The sequence below is a fragment of the Schistocerca americana genome, chromosome X, assembly GCF_021461395.2.
Source record: "Schistocerca americana isolate TAMUIC-IGC-003095 chromosome X, iqSchAmer2.1, whole genome shotgun sequence".
In the NCBI taxonomy this organism is placed as follows: Eukaryota; Metazoa; Arthropoda; class Insecta; order Orthoptera; family Acrididae; genus Schistocerca; species Schistocerca americana.
This window is the reverse complement of record NC_060130.1, coordinates 299,747,211-299,763,058: the sequence shown is the minus strand read 5'-3', so window position 1 is coordinate 299,763,058 and position 15,848 is coordinate 299,747,211. Positions and strand designations below refer to the sequence as shown.

Below are 15,848 nucleotides of genomic sequence, written 5' to 3'. Positions count from 1 at the left end.
AGTTCTAATGACATTTTCGAGGTGCTGGAGACTTACTCTCAGCTGGAAGACTACGGGAAGGTTACATACCTCGAATCATCAAAGAAGAAGAGGGAAGATTAAAAGGAGCCGTGAAAGTCGAAAGAGTTTCAATTCTTTATGATGAAACGACAGACATTCTCTCAGCTTCGGATGATCAGCTTTTTCCATCAGAGTATTTGCATCAGTGAAGGCTCGAGTAGTCGATAAAATGAATTCTTCTTTTATCATTTTTTGCTCGTTTTGCCGCTGCAGTGACTTTCGTGAGCATAGCTTGTCTTCTTATACCAGTAGTTGTTAGCACCTTCCTCCTTGTTCTTCTTATGGGAAGAACTGTTATTAATGTGTTTCAGGCACGTGTCCATCCTCTGCCACTCAGTACGCACATTGCAGTATTTGCACACAAGTATCTTCCTACTTTTGTCGAAAACATAAAATCCTTGTGACGAGAATTCCTTTTCTTGGTCAAAAACTGTCACTACCATATTAATCACCTGTAGCACGAAAACAAAACACAATATACCACACTCAATGCACCAGCGATGCACAACGATTTCCAACACGCAATACTGAATACACTGTCAGAAAATTGTAGAATGTCTTTGGAATACTCGATATACTATATATATATATATATCAAAATGGTGTACAATTGATATCCGGATTGTATTCCCATAACTCCAATCGAATTTCCGCAGTTAAGTTCAAATGATGAGATTTTGCAAAGTTTTGCCAATTATTTCGCGATTTGAGCAAAATGTGTAAAATTTTGTTAAAATTTCGCGCTTTGCGAAAAACAGGTGCCATGTACACACAGTGACAAAATAAATTGTCTCCTCACATGGTGTCACCTCACTGTTAAGACACACAGTCATGTATCAATGGTAATAAAAGTAGGTTGAAATGGTATACAAGCTCTAATATGTGAAGCCAATGATTCAGTAATGGCGCTCCTACTTTCAACCACTGAGATGAGACAATGTAATTTTAACATACCTCTGAATAGGATATTGCCCTTTACATTACTTGTTCATTAAGATTTTGTACTGTTTTATGATACTTCATACAACATTTTAAGAGCAATATGTTTTGTATTGTGATAGTAGGGCACCATCAGTTTAGTGCACCTCTGATTTATATAATGTCAATGAGTCGCAGACAGGTACAGTGAAAACACAATCACAACTCACACACACATGGCCACTGCCTCTGGGCCATGACTGAGTGTGACTGGAGAAGCAATCCTCTGGTGGTGGGTGATGGGGTAAGTAGGTGGCACAGGGAAGAAAGGGGTATGCGTGGAGGAAGATGCTGTCCTGCCTGAGGGAGCGTGTAGGTATGTGGTGGGGACAGGATAGGGCTGCTAGGTGCAGCGTCAGAAGGATGTACTGGTGGGGGGGTGGGAGGGGAAGGGGAATAGAGGAGAAGGGGGAACGAGTAGTAAGGTATGTGTAGTACTGGAGTGAGAGCAGGGAAGGGGATAGATAGGTGGACAGGGACTAACAAAAGTTGTGGCTGGGGGGAGGGGGGGGGGGGGAGGGGTTACGGGAATGAAGGATATGTTGTAGGAAGAGCTCCCACTTGTTCAGAAAAGCTTGTGTTGGTAGGAAGGAATGAGCTGAGGCAAACTGTGAAGCAGCCATTGAAGTTAAGCACGTCATGTTGGGCAGCATGTTTATCAACTGGGTGGTCCAGCTGTTCCTTGGCCACACAGATAGCTCTGCCTTCGTTGGGTAGGAGATGCCTGTGTCAGGACTGGTGTAGATGGTAGAGGGTAGATGTATGGAACAGGTCTTGCATTTAGGTCTAGTGGAGTGATAAGAGCTTTGAGGGAAGGGAATGGGAGCAGGGGTGAAGTATATATAGGTGACAAGGAGATAAGGTTCAGTGGATGTCAGAAGACCACTGTGGGAAGGTTGGAGAGGATAATGGGGACAATATTCTGAATTTCAGGGCACAACAAAATATAGTCATAACCTTGGTGGAGAATGTGATTCATTTTCTCCAGTCCTGGGTGGCACTGAGACACAAGACGAGTGCTTGTCTGTGTCCAGGCAGTGAGCATGTGGGAGGTGGTAGATAACTGGAGAGACAAGGCACTGGAGATCTTATATGAGTTAATAATTAGGTGAGTTTAGCGTGTATTTCTAGTGGCTGCCATAGCCTCATCACCCCCTTTCTCCCATCCTCCTCATCTGCTTTGTCAAGAGTATGTGGGAGAGCAAAAGTGTAATTTTAACTAAGATGTTATCCTATGAATGTTTTTTTTCCTTCAGAATGTTATAAACAGGGGGCTAACAGCCTCATTCATCACCATACGTTGTCATTTAATGAGTGGATGAAGCAACTTATTTATTTTTGGTTATAGTGTTGTTTTGCAATTGTTATTCATATTGAAGATCTGTATAATTAATGGTATTATTGCCATAAAATTTTTTCTTTCATTGCAGATGAAACAATTCCATCTCGCTGTTAGATATACTTCCAATGTTGAAAGGAAAATTCAGAAGCTTCGATTCTGTGCAAAAAATTACTTTACCACTGACGGAATTGACCGAAGGACAGTTTTGAACTATGTTCAGCTACTTGGTAAGTGTAAGGTGCACGTGTTTGTGTTTCTTATTGTAAGGTATCACTAGTGTCATTCCATTGTCATTGTCATATACAGGGTGTTACAAAAAGGTACAGCCAAACTTTCAGGAAACATTCCTCACACACAAATAAAGAAAAGATGTTATGTGGACATGTGTCCGTAAACGCTTAATTTCCATGTTAGAGCTCATTTTAGTTTCGTCAGTATGTACTGTACTTCCTCGATTCACTGCCAGTTGGCCCAATTGAAGGAAGGTAATGTTGACTTCGGTGCTTGTGTTGACATGCGACTCATTGCTCTACAGTACTAGCATCAAGCACATCAGTACGTAGCATCAACAGGTTAGTGTTCATCACGAACGTGGTTTTGCAGTCAGTGCAATGTTTACAAATGCGGAGTTGGCAGATGCCCATTTGATGTATGGATTAGCACGGGGCAATAGCCGTGGCGTGGTACGTTTGTATCGAGACAGATTTCCAGAACGAAGGTGTCCCGACAGGAAGACGTTCGAAGCAATTGATCAATGTCTTAGGGAGCACGAAACATTCCAGCCTATTACTCGCGACTGGGGAAGACCTAGAATGACGAGGACACTTGCAATGGACGAGGCAATTCTTCGTGCAGTTGACGATAACCCTAATGTCAGCGTCAGAGAAGTTGCTGCTGTACAAGGTAACGTTGACCACGTCACTGTATGGAGAGTGCTATGGGAGAACCAGTTGTTTCCGTACCATGTACAGCATGTGCAGGCACTATCAGCAGCTGATTGGCCTCCACGGGTACACTTCTGTGAATGGTTCATCCAACAATGTGTCAATCCTCATTTCAGTGCAAATGTTCTCTTTACGGATGACGCTTCATTCCAACGTGATCAAATTGTAAATTTTCACAATCAACATGCGTGGGCTGACGAGAATCCGCACACAATTGTGCAATCACGTCATCAACACAGATTTTCTGTGAACGTTTGGGCAGGCATTGTTGGTGATGTCTCGATTGGGCCCCATGTTCTTCCACCTACGCTCAATGGAACACGTTATCATGATTTCATACGGGATACTCTACCTGTGCTGCTAGAACATATGCCTTTATAAGTACGACACAACATGTGGTTCATGCACGATGGAGCTCCTGCACATTTCAGTCGAAGTGTTCGTACGCTTCTCAACAACAGATTTGGTGACCGATGGATTGGTAGCGGCGGACCAATTCCATGGCCTCCATGCTCTCCTGACCTCAACCCTCTTGACTTTCATTTATGGGGGCATTTGAAAGCTCTTGTCTACACAACCCTGGTACCAAATGTAGAGACTCTTCGTGCTCTGATACAATACGCCATTCTCCAGGACTGCATCAGCGCATCAGGGATTCCATGCGACGGAGGGTGGATGCACGTATCCTCGCTAACGGAGGACATTTTGAACCATTCCTGTAACAAAGTGTTTGAAGTCACGCTGGTACAGTCTGTTGCTGTGTGTTTCCATTCCACAATTAATGTGATTTGAAGAGAAGTAATAAAATGAGCTCTAACATGGAAAGTAAGCATTTCTGAACACATGTCAACATAACATGTTTTCTTTCTTTGTGTGTGAGGAATGTTTCCTGAAAGTTTGGCCGTACCTTTTTGTAACACCCTGTGTGTTTTGCATTAAATAATTACATTTTCTAATTATAATGACTGTGGAAACTTGAGATTTGTTTCTTGTTTAACTGAGTAGGTTTAGCATCCAAATACTTTTAAAAATTATAAATGAAATATACTAAATTGTGAATGAAATTCAAACTTTCAGTGCTGGAAAGTCACAGTTACTGAAGTACTCTGAGCTATAATGATGTGGTCACATGAATTTCTTGGAGAAACCCAGTTTTCCATTCCCATCTCCAGAGGACTTCTTCAGGAGGAGCAGTCTTCACTGTAGGTTCAGTTCACACTCTGGCCTGCTGAAGTAAAATTTAATTTCCACCTGTTCACATCTAGAGGCGTAATGTCACACTTTCAAACCTCGAGTGTAATAGACTAGTGTCGGTTGCTGTCATCCACTATTGCTATCGTCCCACCGTGATAGACTGGTACGTGTATTTTCAGCAGTGGAGTCAAGATATCATTCTGTTAAACACACTCCTGCTTCAGATTACAATTACTGTTGTGTTTAATGATCTCTGTCACCTCAGTATGTATTTGCTTGTGGCAACAAGGATTTGAGTCATATCAAACTGAATCTGATCATCTCCTGGCTGCAAAGCAGATCCATCTTATGAGCATTCTCAGATAACCTTAGGTTTCTCTGTATCTTTTAGATCAGTTTGCAAACTATAGCATTATTCCACTTCTTCAAGATCTTCGCTATGTGGTCAGTAGTGTTGCCAGTGAATGCGAGAAAAACATTGGACTTCACAAACGGCTGTACACCACTATAATCTTTACGTGACAGTCTGAATACCCTGTCACTTTAGGGTATGAACCCAGCCAAAAGGTACAGGAAGATCTAACATTGGGCAGTGGTGCTTGCAAACCATTGGAAAAAGCAGGAATTTACAGACACTTGCACTTAAGTTTTGAAACCGTAATGTCTCACCTCTGTGTGGGAGCATGTGGGAACAAGATTCAACTTCATTTAGTGGTAAGCCATTGTCTGAATAGACCTTCATAATGCTACAATCTCCATTGATTATGTCATCCATTGATGGGGATGGAATTTGGGTTTCTCCAACAAATTCATTTGACTGCAGCATAATAGGTAGAAATACTTGAACAAGTGTGTCTTTATGAAGTGGTAAACATTAGAATTTGAGATGGTAAATTTGTAATTAACATAGTCTATTTAGTGTCACCTGAACATTGGCAGATGGTCTAATGTGGAGAGAATTAGGCATGTGAGATATTGATAGTACAAATTAAGGTGATGTTTGTCTTTAAAAAGTCTGCATTATTTTCTTTTACAGCTCATTAAGCAAAACATTTTTAATGTACATATGATCTAGACGGAGTGTAATCTCATGTTGTGGTTAATAGTATTGCAGACTGTTAATAATTTGGCAAATTTATTAAGTAAAGTGTACAGTAATTTTTGTCATCCCATGAAAACAACATCTGTAGAAGACACCTAGAGAATGCTTCAAATACAGACTTAGCTCTGGCTTCTAAAGCTGCAGGCCCATGCCATATGCTTTTGTGTGTGTGTGTGTGTGTGTGTGTGTGTGTGTGTGTGTGTGTGTGTGTGAGAGAGAGAGAGAGAGAGAGAGAGAGAGAGAGAGAATGTTTTTGTGTAAAGAAACATTTAGTGAAATTTCTGTGGCATCTGGGAAGTATATATGGTAAATGTAGTTCGACCACATACCACTCTCAAACATTAATCAAAGCTGTGGTAACAGAAGCACAGGTATAATTTTTCAAGCAAGTTAATTCAAAGTAAGTGTTCCTGTAGATGCATCAGAATAATATTTGTTGATATTTCAGCAAATCATACAGTAACTGTGTGTTACTTTGGGGACAATCTGTAATGCCATAGTCCTTTCATGTTATTTCTTTGCTTCTGCCCTGAAAATGTTTTGCAGTTGCCATATTTCATCCTTTGGTTTTCATTACAGCAGCTGCAGCTGTCTGCACCGCAGATGTGCCAAAACATATTTAAGCAAGAAAAGTAATATAAGAAGATTCTTTTCTTTAATTTAGGTTTTGTCTAACCTTTTCTTGCCATTACGTTTTGTAAGTGCAGTGCAACCCTGCTTTTATACTTTAAATGGGACTAGAAAAAAATGGTGTCAAATGTGAGAAAATGTAAAGTGTGGGAAATAATGTTTCAAGCAGTAAAAGTTACATATAGGATCCCCCTCCCATTTCCACATTTTATGTATGATATATGTACATAATAGGTATCAAACAACTTGTCACGGACTGGTTTATTATCTGGTTCAAATTGTTCAAATGGCTCTGAGCACTATGAGACTTAACTGCTGTGGTCATCAGTCCCCTAGAACTTAGAACTACTTAAACCTAACTAACCTAAGGACATCACACACATCCATGCCCGAGGCAGGATTCGAACCTGCGACCGTAGCGATCGCGCGGTATTATCTGGTAAAAACTGCTGATGTAATGGGAACTGCAAACTGTCTGGGAAGTAGAAATTTTTGACTAATTTCATAAGCCATAATCAGTGTTTTTGGAAATCCAGCCCTGTCATTCACTATGGAAGGAATGAAACACTGCACCAGTTACATATTTTTCATGCTTAGCACAATACATTTCGATAATTTGTTATTGTTGTCAAATACAAATATTTACATAAGTATTTTGTGCAGTGTTTGTGCATTTGATGTTCTGCATCTCCTGCACTGTAATTGTCCTCTTAAGGTTATTTGGTACTATGCCTCCTCAGTTATGTAGAAAGCCACACACATGCAAACTATTACTCGCATTGTTCTTTTGGGAAACATCACAATGTAAATATTTGCACTTGATGACAAGACTAAATTCTCAAAACACATCTCGCTAAGCATGAAAAAATATGTAACAGGTGCTGACTGCTGTGTTTAAACCAACAACACAAAGTGAGCAAAGCTGTTAACTACAGTGTTGCCAACAAGGCTGAACCAAATGTCCCTAGACTGACCAAAGGTGAAAAGTCAATAAAATAATTTCATGGGATTGACGAATTGAAACAGGAATATATTCCTATATACTTTCATTATTTCAGAACTTTTTGTTTGTATATTTAAGAATTAGGAATGTCTTTTAAACTAAACAAAGAAAAGAACATGAAAACAATTTTTTCATCATCATCGTTGGAATTATCAATTAAGACAGTTAAAGGGTGTTGAAGTTGCCCCAAGATTGAAGTTGATGGCTGTGTGCCACTATCATCTTTATTCCTAAGTGGGTTTGAGTTGTTTGTTCCAGTAAGTCTTAGTACATATGTTGGGAATTCATTGTCACAACATTTTTTCAATCTTTTTAAGGGGCTTCTGACCATCAAAATAGAATTCAATGAAGAAAGTCTAAGGCGATTGCAAAGTTTTGTTTTGACCATATTCATGGCACTAAAATTTCGTTCTGTCTCTGCATTTGAATGTGGCAATGACAATAAAGTAAATGCAAGAATACACAGTTCTTTGAATGGATTTAGATTTCCAGCGTCTTTATATGCTCAAACAGCAATAAAAAAAAATGGACTGTAGTCTCTTAAGTTTTGCCATCAAATGAAATTGATATTATTCCATTGTTGTGAAGTTTTTTTCGAATACGTCGATATCAGTTCTTTTGCTAAGTCAATGACATCGTGAGTACTTGTTTTAGCTCGCAAAACTTTTCTTACAACCAATTTGTTCATCTTGGTTAATATTTCGATACTGGGTGGAAGTCTATTTTGTAATTCTTTTATATGTTTCACTGTAAATTCAATGCATCATTTTGTTACCAATTTGATGCTATCCTCAGATAACTTCAACTTGCTAGCACAGGTTTCAAAAGCATAGCCAAGTGTAGTATATGGATTAAGATGACTTTTCTGAAGAGATGTAGTTAGGACTTTCATGGTAATAGCAGGCTCATAAGTCGCTCTTTTACAATGTCCAGCAGTTTTGTGGGATAGGAGTTTTCACTATCTAATGTTTTCGTGGCTGGTTGGACTTTACATAAAACACTTTGTAAATAAGTTACGTGCAGCAAATTGTGTGGATCTTTGAACATACAATGGAGCAGTTCTGCAGTGTAACAATTTTCTCTAGTTTTACACATAGAGAAATGCAATTTCAGTTAATCCCATTGTTCTTAAATATGATAGATTTCTGGATGTATGGAAAGCCATAATGTCTCACTTACTTTTTAAGTATTTTCAATGGCACTTTGCCACGATTTATTGCTTCAGATATTTTTCTTGGAGATAGACAAAACGTATTAAAAAACTAAAAACCCGCCTCGATTGCGAAAAAAGCACCTAGTGTTTAGTGTTAACCCAGGTTTCAGAGTAGATAACTACACCTTCTTCAGAACAACAATAAAACCCACAAGTGCCTAAGAAGACCTTTGTCAATGATTAAAAGAACACCATAGCTATACATTTATAAATGAAAAAGAAAAGGAAAACACAAACAGTACATATGTACAAAGTCAAAACCACTACTTAACTTAATGGTGTATGCTCCACCTCACACTATTAAGTTAAGTAGTGGTTTTGACTTTGTACATATGTACTGTTTGTGTTTTCCTTTTCTTTTTCGTTTATAAATGTATAGCTGTGGTGTTCTTTTAATCATTGACAAAGGTCTTCTTAGGAACTTGTGGGTTTTATTGTTGTTCTGAAGAAGGTGTAGCTATCTACACCGAAAACTTGGTTAACATTTAACACTAGGTGCTTTTTTTCACAGTCAAGGCGGGTTTTTAGTTTTTTAATATATTAACCAATGATTGCTGACGTTCTGCGATGTTGAAGGTTCTTGTAGACAAAACCTGTTGTAGGTTCCTCTCGTCATATATCTGTGGTTTTGAATGTAGCATTTTCGGAAGCGTGACTAATTACCAGTTGTAAAGAATGACTTTTGTGATGCACAAGTACAACATCTGGCAGTCCACAATCTTTTTTAAATTTTGTTTAGACCATTATTCACTCCTGTCATAATTGATGCATTATCTGTGCCTATCCCAATCCAATTTTCAATTTACATGTTGTGATCTTTTAAAGTTACTATGATTGCATTGGCCAGGCATTTTACATGGTCGTTTTCAGCAGGAATAAGTGACATGATTTTTTTGTGATTCACTATAATATGTTGTTGCAATTCCTAGATGTTTTAAAATACTTGTGTCAGTACAGTCGTCTACCAGCAGACTAAATTTTTCATTACTGATATCAGCTTGCAGTACTTTCTTGAAAAGTGGACCCAACACCTCACTTATTATGTTTGAACACTTCAGTTGATGTAATTGTAAGTCTGTGGTGAATTTAAAGTCAGGAACATAAAAGTGGGGTTATACTGTATCTTACATTTGTATGATAGTCTCAGTTCTTGTATTCACATGAGAACTACTGTGTCATTACACACACACATGTTTGTAGATAACTTGTCTGTGAAAGCTGCTACTTGTTATTTGTTACAGTCAGCTACTGAGAAGGTTTGTGTGTTTATAAAGTGTATAATAAGAGGAAAGATATTCAGCCCATCGTGAGATGCCATCAGTTAATCTTTTAACTGCATGAAGAAAATTATTTTTCAAAAGTACATATTTATTTCATGAAATTACAATTAAATCAATACCATTAGCTGCTGACAGGTGTTGATATACATCAATGGGGACAGTTGAAAATGCGTGCCCTACCCAGGACTCAAACCTGGGATCTCCTGCTTACATGGCAGACACTCTATCCATCTGAGCCACCGAGGGCAGTAGGTCAGATAACTAATAGAGAGGTACAGAATCAAATCAGGGAGAAAGGAACATAGTGGTACAACTTGATTAAAAGAAGGGATAGGTTGACGGGAAGGATCAAAGAATAGTTAATTTGGGGTGAAGTAATTGTAGAGGGTGACCAAGGCATAACTGCAGTAGATATGAACCTTGCAAAGGGTAAAGTAGCATGCATCAGATCATTCTTTGACTGAATACCATAACAGCAACACAATTGTTACTCTGATGCTTCAAAAGTTAATAGCAAGTCTTACAGAATCTGCAGGAGAAGCATGGGTAAAAAATTCTTACAGCACATGAACAAGTGGGTTGTTCTTGTTTTCTTCCCAATTGATTATTATAGTAGCCAGCACAAAAATAGGGCTTCAAGGTCATCTCACCATCTTACATCATTGCCAGTTTTTTTTATAGTGATAATTTAAAAAAAAAAAAAAAGGCAATTCTGTTTTTAGTCTAGAATATGAAGGAGTACTTTCCAAAATAAAATTGTCACTAGCTGCTAGGAAAAAAATGAAAATTAATGTTACAAGAAATTTTGGAAGAAAATAATTTTTTACTTCAACCTGTGGTAGTAACAGAATCACGAATGTAATTGGACTGGGAAAAAAAAAAATCCTCAAAGTGTAAAACTGTGCCGAAAAATGTAATCACTGATGAATTTTTGTTCTGTAGGACTGCGAAGAAACTTCCCCGTGAGAAAGTTGTTAAGAAAACTACAAAATTATTTTTGGTAACAGTTCAGACATCATTATTGTATCGTATCATGTACAGAGGCAAATTACTTCTCCGATATTCCATGCGCAGCAGTGTGCAAGTTATTGTAGGCCGTCATCAAGAGTTTTGTCTGGACGGCTCGCTTTAATATGACTGAGAATATTCCATACTTCCCAAAAATATTTTACTCACTGCTAATACATATCCTTTGTCATTGCATCAGTCACTCAAAATGCCAATATATGCTACGCAAAAGCAATTATAGTTATTTTGAAGCCAATATTTTCACTGAAGTCGAGCAAAATATTTGTTCAAAAGGTTTTGTGAAACCCAAGTTTTATTTAAATTTGCTGTAAGCCTATTATTCTCAGCATGCAATACGTGCTTGGTACACAAAAATCTCGTTCTTACTACTACAGTGTCTTTGTCTTGTGTTACAAATTTTGTCCATCATTACAGTTTCTGAATTAAAAACCAAGTGGGCGGCGAAGACAGTGCATTGAAGTGACTGGCCAGAATAATCAATTTTATCATGGGCATTACCCCGTATTTCTCTAGCCATCGGATACTATCCTCTGTCATACTAAAGTAATACAATTCTATGTTCTAGCTTTTCGTAAAAGTCGTCAAATATCATAGATTTCTATGCTCTTCTTTGAGAATCAGAATAGGTGCTGGGACTGTTCCGATATTACTGCACTGTTTGTATATACAGTTGATACAGAAGCACCACAACATTTTGTCATTTTATGAACTGCATTACTCTTACTATGAAACAGCCAGTAAATCCTTCTGTGGAAAAAAAGTCAAATTTTGAATGGACTAGTAAACCAATTGCAGTAAGAGTATATCCAAATGTAAAGACATTCGATACAGATTTTTAGGAAAAACTGTTGTTAATTAATGCAGAATTGACAATCTTATTTTAATTGACAGTTGCCGGCCGGTGTGGCCGAGCAGTTCTAGGCGCTTCAGTCTGGAACTGCGCCACCGCTACGGTCGCAGGTTCAAATCTTGCCTTGGGCATGGATGTGTGTGATGTCCTTAGGTTAGTTACGTTTAAGTAGTTCTAAGTTCTAGGGGACTGATGACCTCAGATGTTAAGACCAATTGTGCTCAGAGCCATTTGAACCAGTTGACAGATACTATTGAGTAAACTAATGGTCACCATTTGTGATAAATTTATCGGACGTCTACTGTAAGTGAAAACATTCGCAGTATGTCCTCTATAACTGAAATGAATAGACAAACATTTAAATCAATTCAGCTTTTTACATAGACAACACTTACCTAAACTGGAAGATCTTCTGGCTCCGTGTCGTCACATTCACTATCACATGTTTCAACCAAGTCTATCATCACAGATCCCACTAGGGTGTCTCTTATACCCTGGTTCAAGAAATCAGTTTCTTGCAAGGCTTCTGCTTGTTTTATGCACCCCTCCCAGTCCTGGTGAGTAACATTGACAAGAATTTTGTGTGTTAGCTTCTCGACATCAGCAAGTATGAAAGTAGTATTTCTTTTCGCTACTTCTCGCTTTACTTGGGCCCATATCAGTTCAGTAGGATTATAATGGCAGTTATACGGTGGTAGACATACCACTTGGTGTCCCATTTTGTTTGCCAGTTGATCTAATTGGTAAGTCTTTTTGGTACCTACGATTTCTTCTTTAAACAGGAGTTCAGCCTTAGTTTCATTGACTGAAAATGAAACATTCTTTCCCTTTAACCACTCCATAATATCTGCCTAGCGTCAATTTGAATGTGGCAGCTTTTCTATCTGAATGGAGTGGTAGCTGGCACTATCCGTCACAATAATTGACCATTCTTCAGCACAGACAACAGTTGAATAAACCAATTCTTAAGAACTTCTCCATTCATTTCTGAATGGTAATCGGATTGGCAAGAACTTTTCACACCATGGTAAACAAGTTTGGCCTCTGGAATGAAGACTGTGGTTAATGAACCAGCTTGGGCGATGATTACTCGGCCACCTCTACAAGTAGGCACTTTCAAACCACCATTTCCTTTGGAGTCGTGCCATATATACTTATTGGTGTGCTTCTGTGAAACCCAAGTTTCATCCAAGTTCACTACAGGCCTGGTGTCTTCAGCACACAGGAAATGCATTGTACGCAAAAGCTTCACTCTTGATGCTGCAATGTCTCTGCGTTCCATTAAGAATTTCTGTCCATCATTACACTTCTTGAATCGGAAACCAAGGGGATGGAGAAGATGAAGAGCCCGAGTAATTAATTTTTTCATGGAGGTCAGCCTGTATGTTTTTAGCCATTGGATACTCTCCTCTGTCATAATATCCAAGTACAGTTCTACACATGAGCTCTTTGTTAAAATCCTCAAAGTCGGTTGATTTTTGTTCACATTTGTATCCCTTTCTTGGAGACTCGAAACACTCATTCATGTCTGGAGATTCTGCCAATGACACAGATTTGCTAATACAGCCTATGGTTGATTTGGAGACACCACACGCTTTAGCGGTAACGTTATGAATTTGGGCAAAATGTAAGTTAATACTCGCTTCTTCATTGTCGGCCAGATCAGTAAAGAACTTGAGTACATTCAATATGATAGTTTTCAATTGTTTACGAATGTCTTTCCAACCTTTACGCACACCGACCAGAGGAGTACTACCGGTAGGCCATTGCTCCTGCATTGTTGTTCACCACCGAACACACGTCAAAGCACCATTCTAAAGACAGTAAGAGACTGAGATGAAACATGAACACTCAATATAGCTCAGTAACACTGAGCCTTCAGCTGCTCTGACTGCACCACTAATGGTACCTACATGGCAACAAAGCCGAGAGGCAGGCAAATCACACCCCGCAGCCCCTGCTGGCGGCAGGCAGCGACCGTGACCTTGAGGACTCTACTTTCGTGCCAGCCAGTCTAGTATTACACATCAAAAAAAGTTTTGCATTACCTTGGTTCCAAGAGTTCTGGAACATGTACAGAAAATTGGAATAGAGATCAACATAAACATCATTTCCGCCCTTTTTATTGCTCATGAAAACCACACGTTGCATGTTGTACCACCATTCAGCAAGACCTTAAGAGGTGGTGTCCAGATTGCTGTACACATCAGTACTTTTAATGCCCAGTACCACATCCTCTTGCATTGATGCATGCCTTATTCTTTGTGGCATACTATCCACAAGTTCATCAAGGCACTATTGGTTCAGCTTGTCCCACTCCTCAATGGTGATTCGGCATAGATTCCTCAGAGTGGTTGGTGGGTCACATCGTCCATAAACAGCCCTTTTCAATCTATCCCAGGCATGTTCGATATGGTTCAGGACTGGAGAACATGCTGGTCACTCTAGTTGAGCAATGTCGTTATCCTGAAGGAAGTCATTCACAAGATATTGATGATGGGTGAGCTAATTGCCGTCCATGAAGACAAATGCCTCACCAATATGCTGTCAATATGGTTGCATCATTCTGTCGGAGGATGGCATTCACGTATCATACAGCCATTACTGCGCCTTCCATGAGCACCAACGCCGTACGTCAGCCCAACATTATGCCACCCCAAAACAGCAGGGAACATCCACCGTGCGGCACTCGCTGGACAGTGTGTCTAAGGCATTCAGCCTAACTGGGTTGCCTCCAAACACATCTCTGACGATTGTCTGGTTGAAGGCATATGCGACACTCAGCAGTGAAGAGAACGTGATGCCAGTTCTGAGCAGTCCTTTCGGCGTGTTGTTGGGCCCATCAACAGGGTGTTGTGGTTGCGGCATCTCATCAACGATTTATGTCTCTCTGTATCTCCTCCATCTCCGAACAACATCGCTTTGGTTCACTCCGAGATGCCTGGACACTTCTCTTGTTGAGAGTCCTTCCTGGCACAAAGTAAATGTGCGGGCACAATCAAACCACGGTATTGACTGTCTAGGCATGGTTGAACTACAAACAACATGAGCTGTGTACCTCCTTCCTGGTGGAATGACTGGAAGTGATCAGCTGTCAGACCCCCTCCATCTAATAGGCGCTGCTCATGCATGGTTGTTTACATCTTTGGGCGGGTTTAGTGACATCTCTGAACAGTCAAAGGGACTGTGTCTGTGATACAATATCCACAATCAACGTCTATCTTCAGGAGTTCTGGGAACTGGGGTGATGCAAAACTTTTCTTCATGTGTGTATTTAAAATAGTGTTCTCATAGTATCCATTTCTATTGAAAAAAGTGTTATCTTTTGTTACATCATCAGGATTAAAATAAATTTTAGTGTTTAACATTGGGACTTTTATGATATCATGGTAACTTGCCAGCTGTGCTGCATTTGATCTGATTAGTTGTTCTGATATGCAGTGCTTTGTAACTAAATGATACTGTTTATTACAGAATGGCAACAAGCTGTTTCTTCGAATGAGAATAACATCATAAATAATTCAGTTCTTGATTCGCTGGCTTACGTTTGTAAACATTACTGGGATGAACCAAAGGGAAACTTATTTTCACCGTTAACTTTATGCCAGCAACATGGAATAAGCGAAAAGCAGTTCCAGTGGACAGCATTAACTGTGCGTGCTTCATTGCATGCATGGGATGACATTGAAGCCCTCTTATTTACAAAGGCAAGATATATTTTTTGTAATGAGAAGCTAATTGTGAGTTGCTCTTTAAATATATGTTGTACCTGTAGTAAAATTACAGATGTATTGAGAAATCCTTACAAAACTGCAACACATTAAGGTACATATGAAGTAGAAGATAGCCTGCTATCTACTGAATATTAGAAATATACCCAATGACTGTGCAAGTGTGAAACTGTCATTTGACGGCTTTTGTGATGTACTCAGAATGTGGGAGGACTCATATAATGTGTGTGTGACTGTTAACAATCATTTTTCACCTGTGTATAGATGTTGGTAACTACATAACATAACTAATGAAATCATAATTGTGCTACTGTGATATGAAAAATGAAGGTAATAATAATTGTCATTTGAGAAATAATACCATGTAACCATGTAGATTTTTTGCATAAAAGCAAAATGCATGGAACCACAGCATGTTGTTATTTAATAATTAATATCTCTACCTGTTGGAAAGCGGTTCTCGAGGCAAAATTTCAGTTAATGGGAAAGGAC

General features: G+C 39.1%; 1 protein-coding gene across 2 annotated transcripts in view; it reads left to right on the top strand.

Moving 5' to 3' along the window:
• LOC124555151 (spermatogenesis-defective protein 39 homolog) overlaps positions 1 to 15,848 on the top strand; it is a 121,544-nt gene that overhangs the window by 74,770 nt on the left and 30,926 nt on the right. For both annotated transcript variants that reach the window (XM_047128969.1, XM_047128968.1), the window contains exons 8-9: positions 2,469 to 2,607; positions 15,100 to 15,332. In XM_047128969.1, coding sequence (XP_046984925.1) covers positions 2,469 to 2,607; positions 15,100 to 15,332 — 372 coding nt within the window. The remainder of the gene's footprint in view (positions 1 to 2,468; positions 2,608 to 15,099; positions 15,333 to 15,848) is intronic.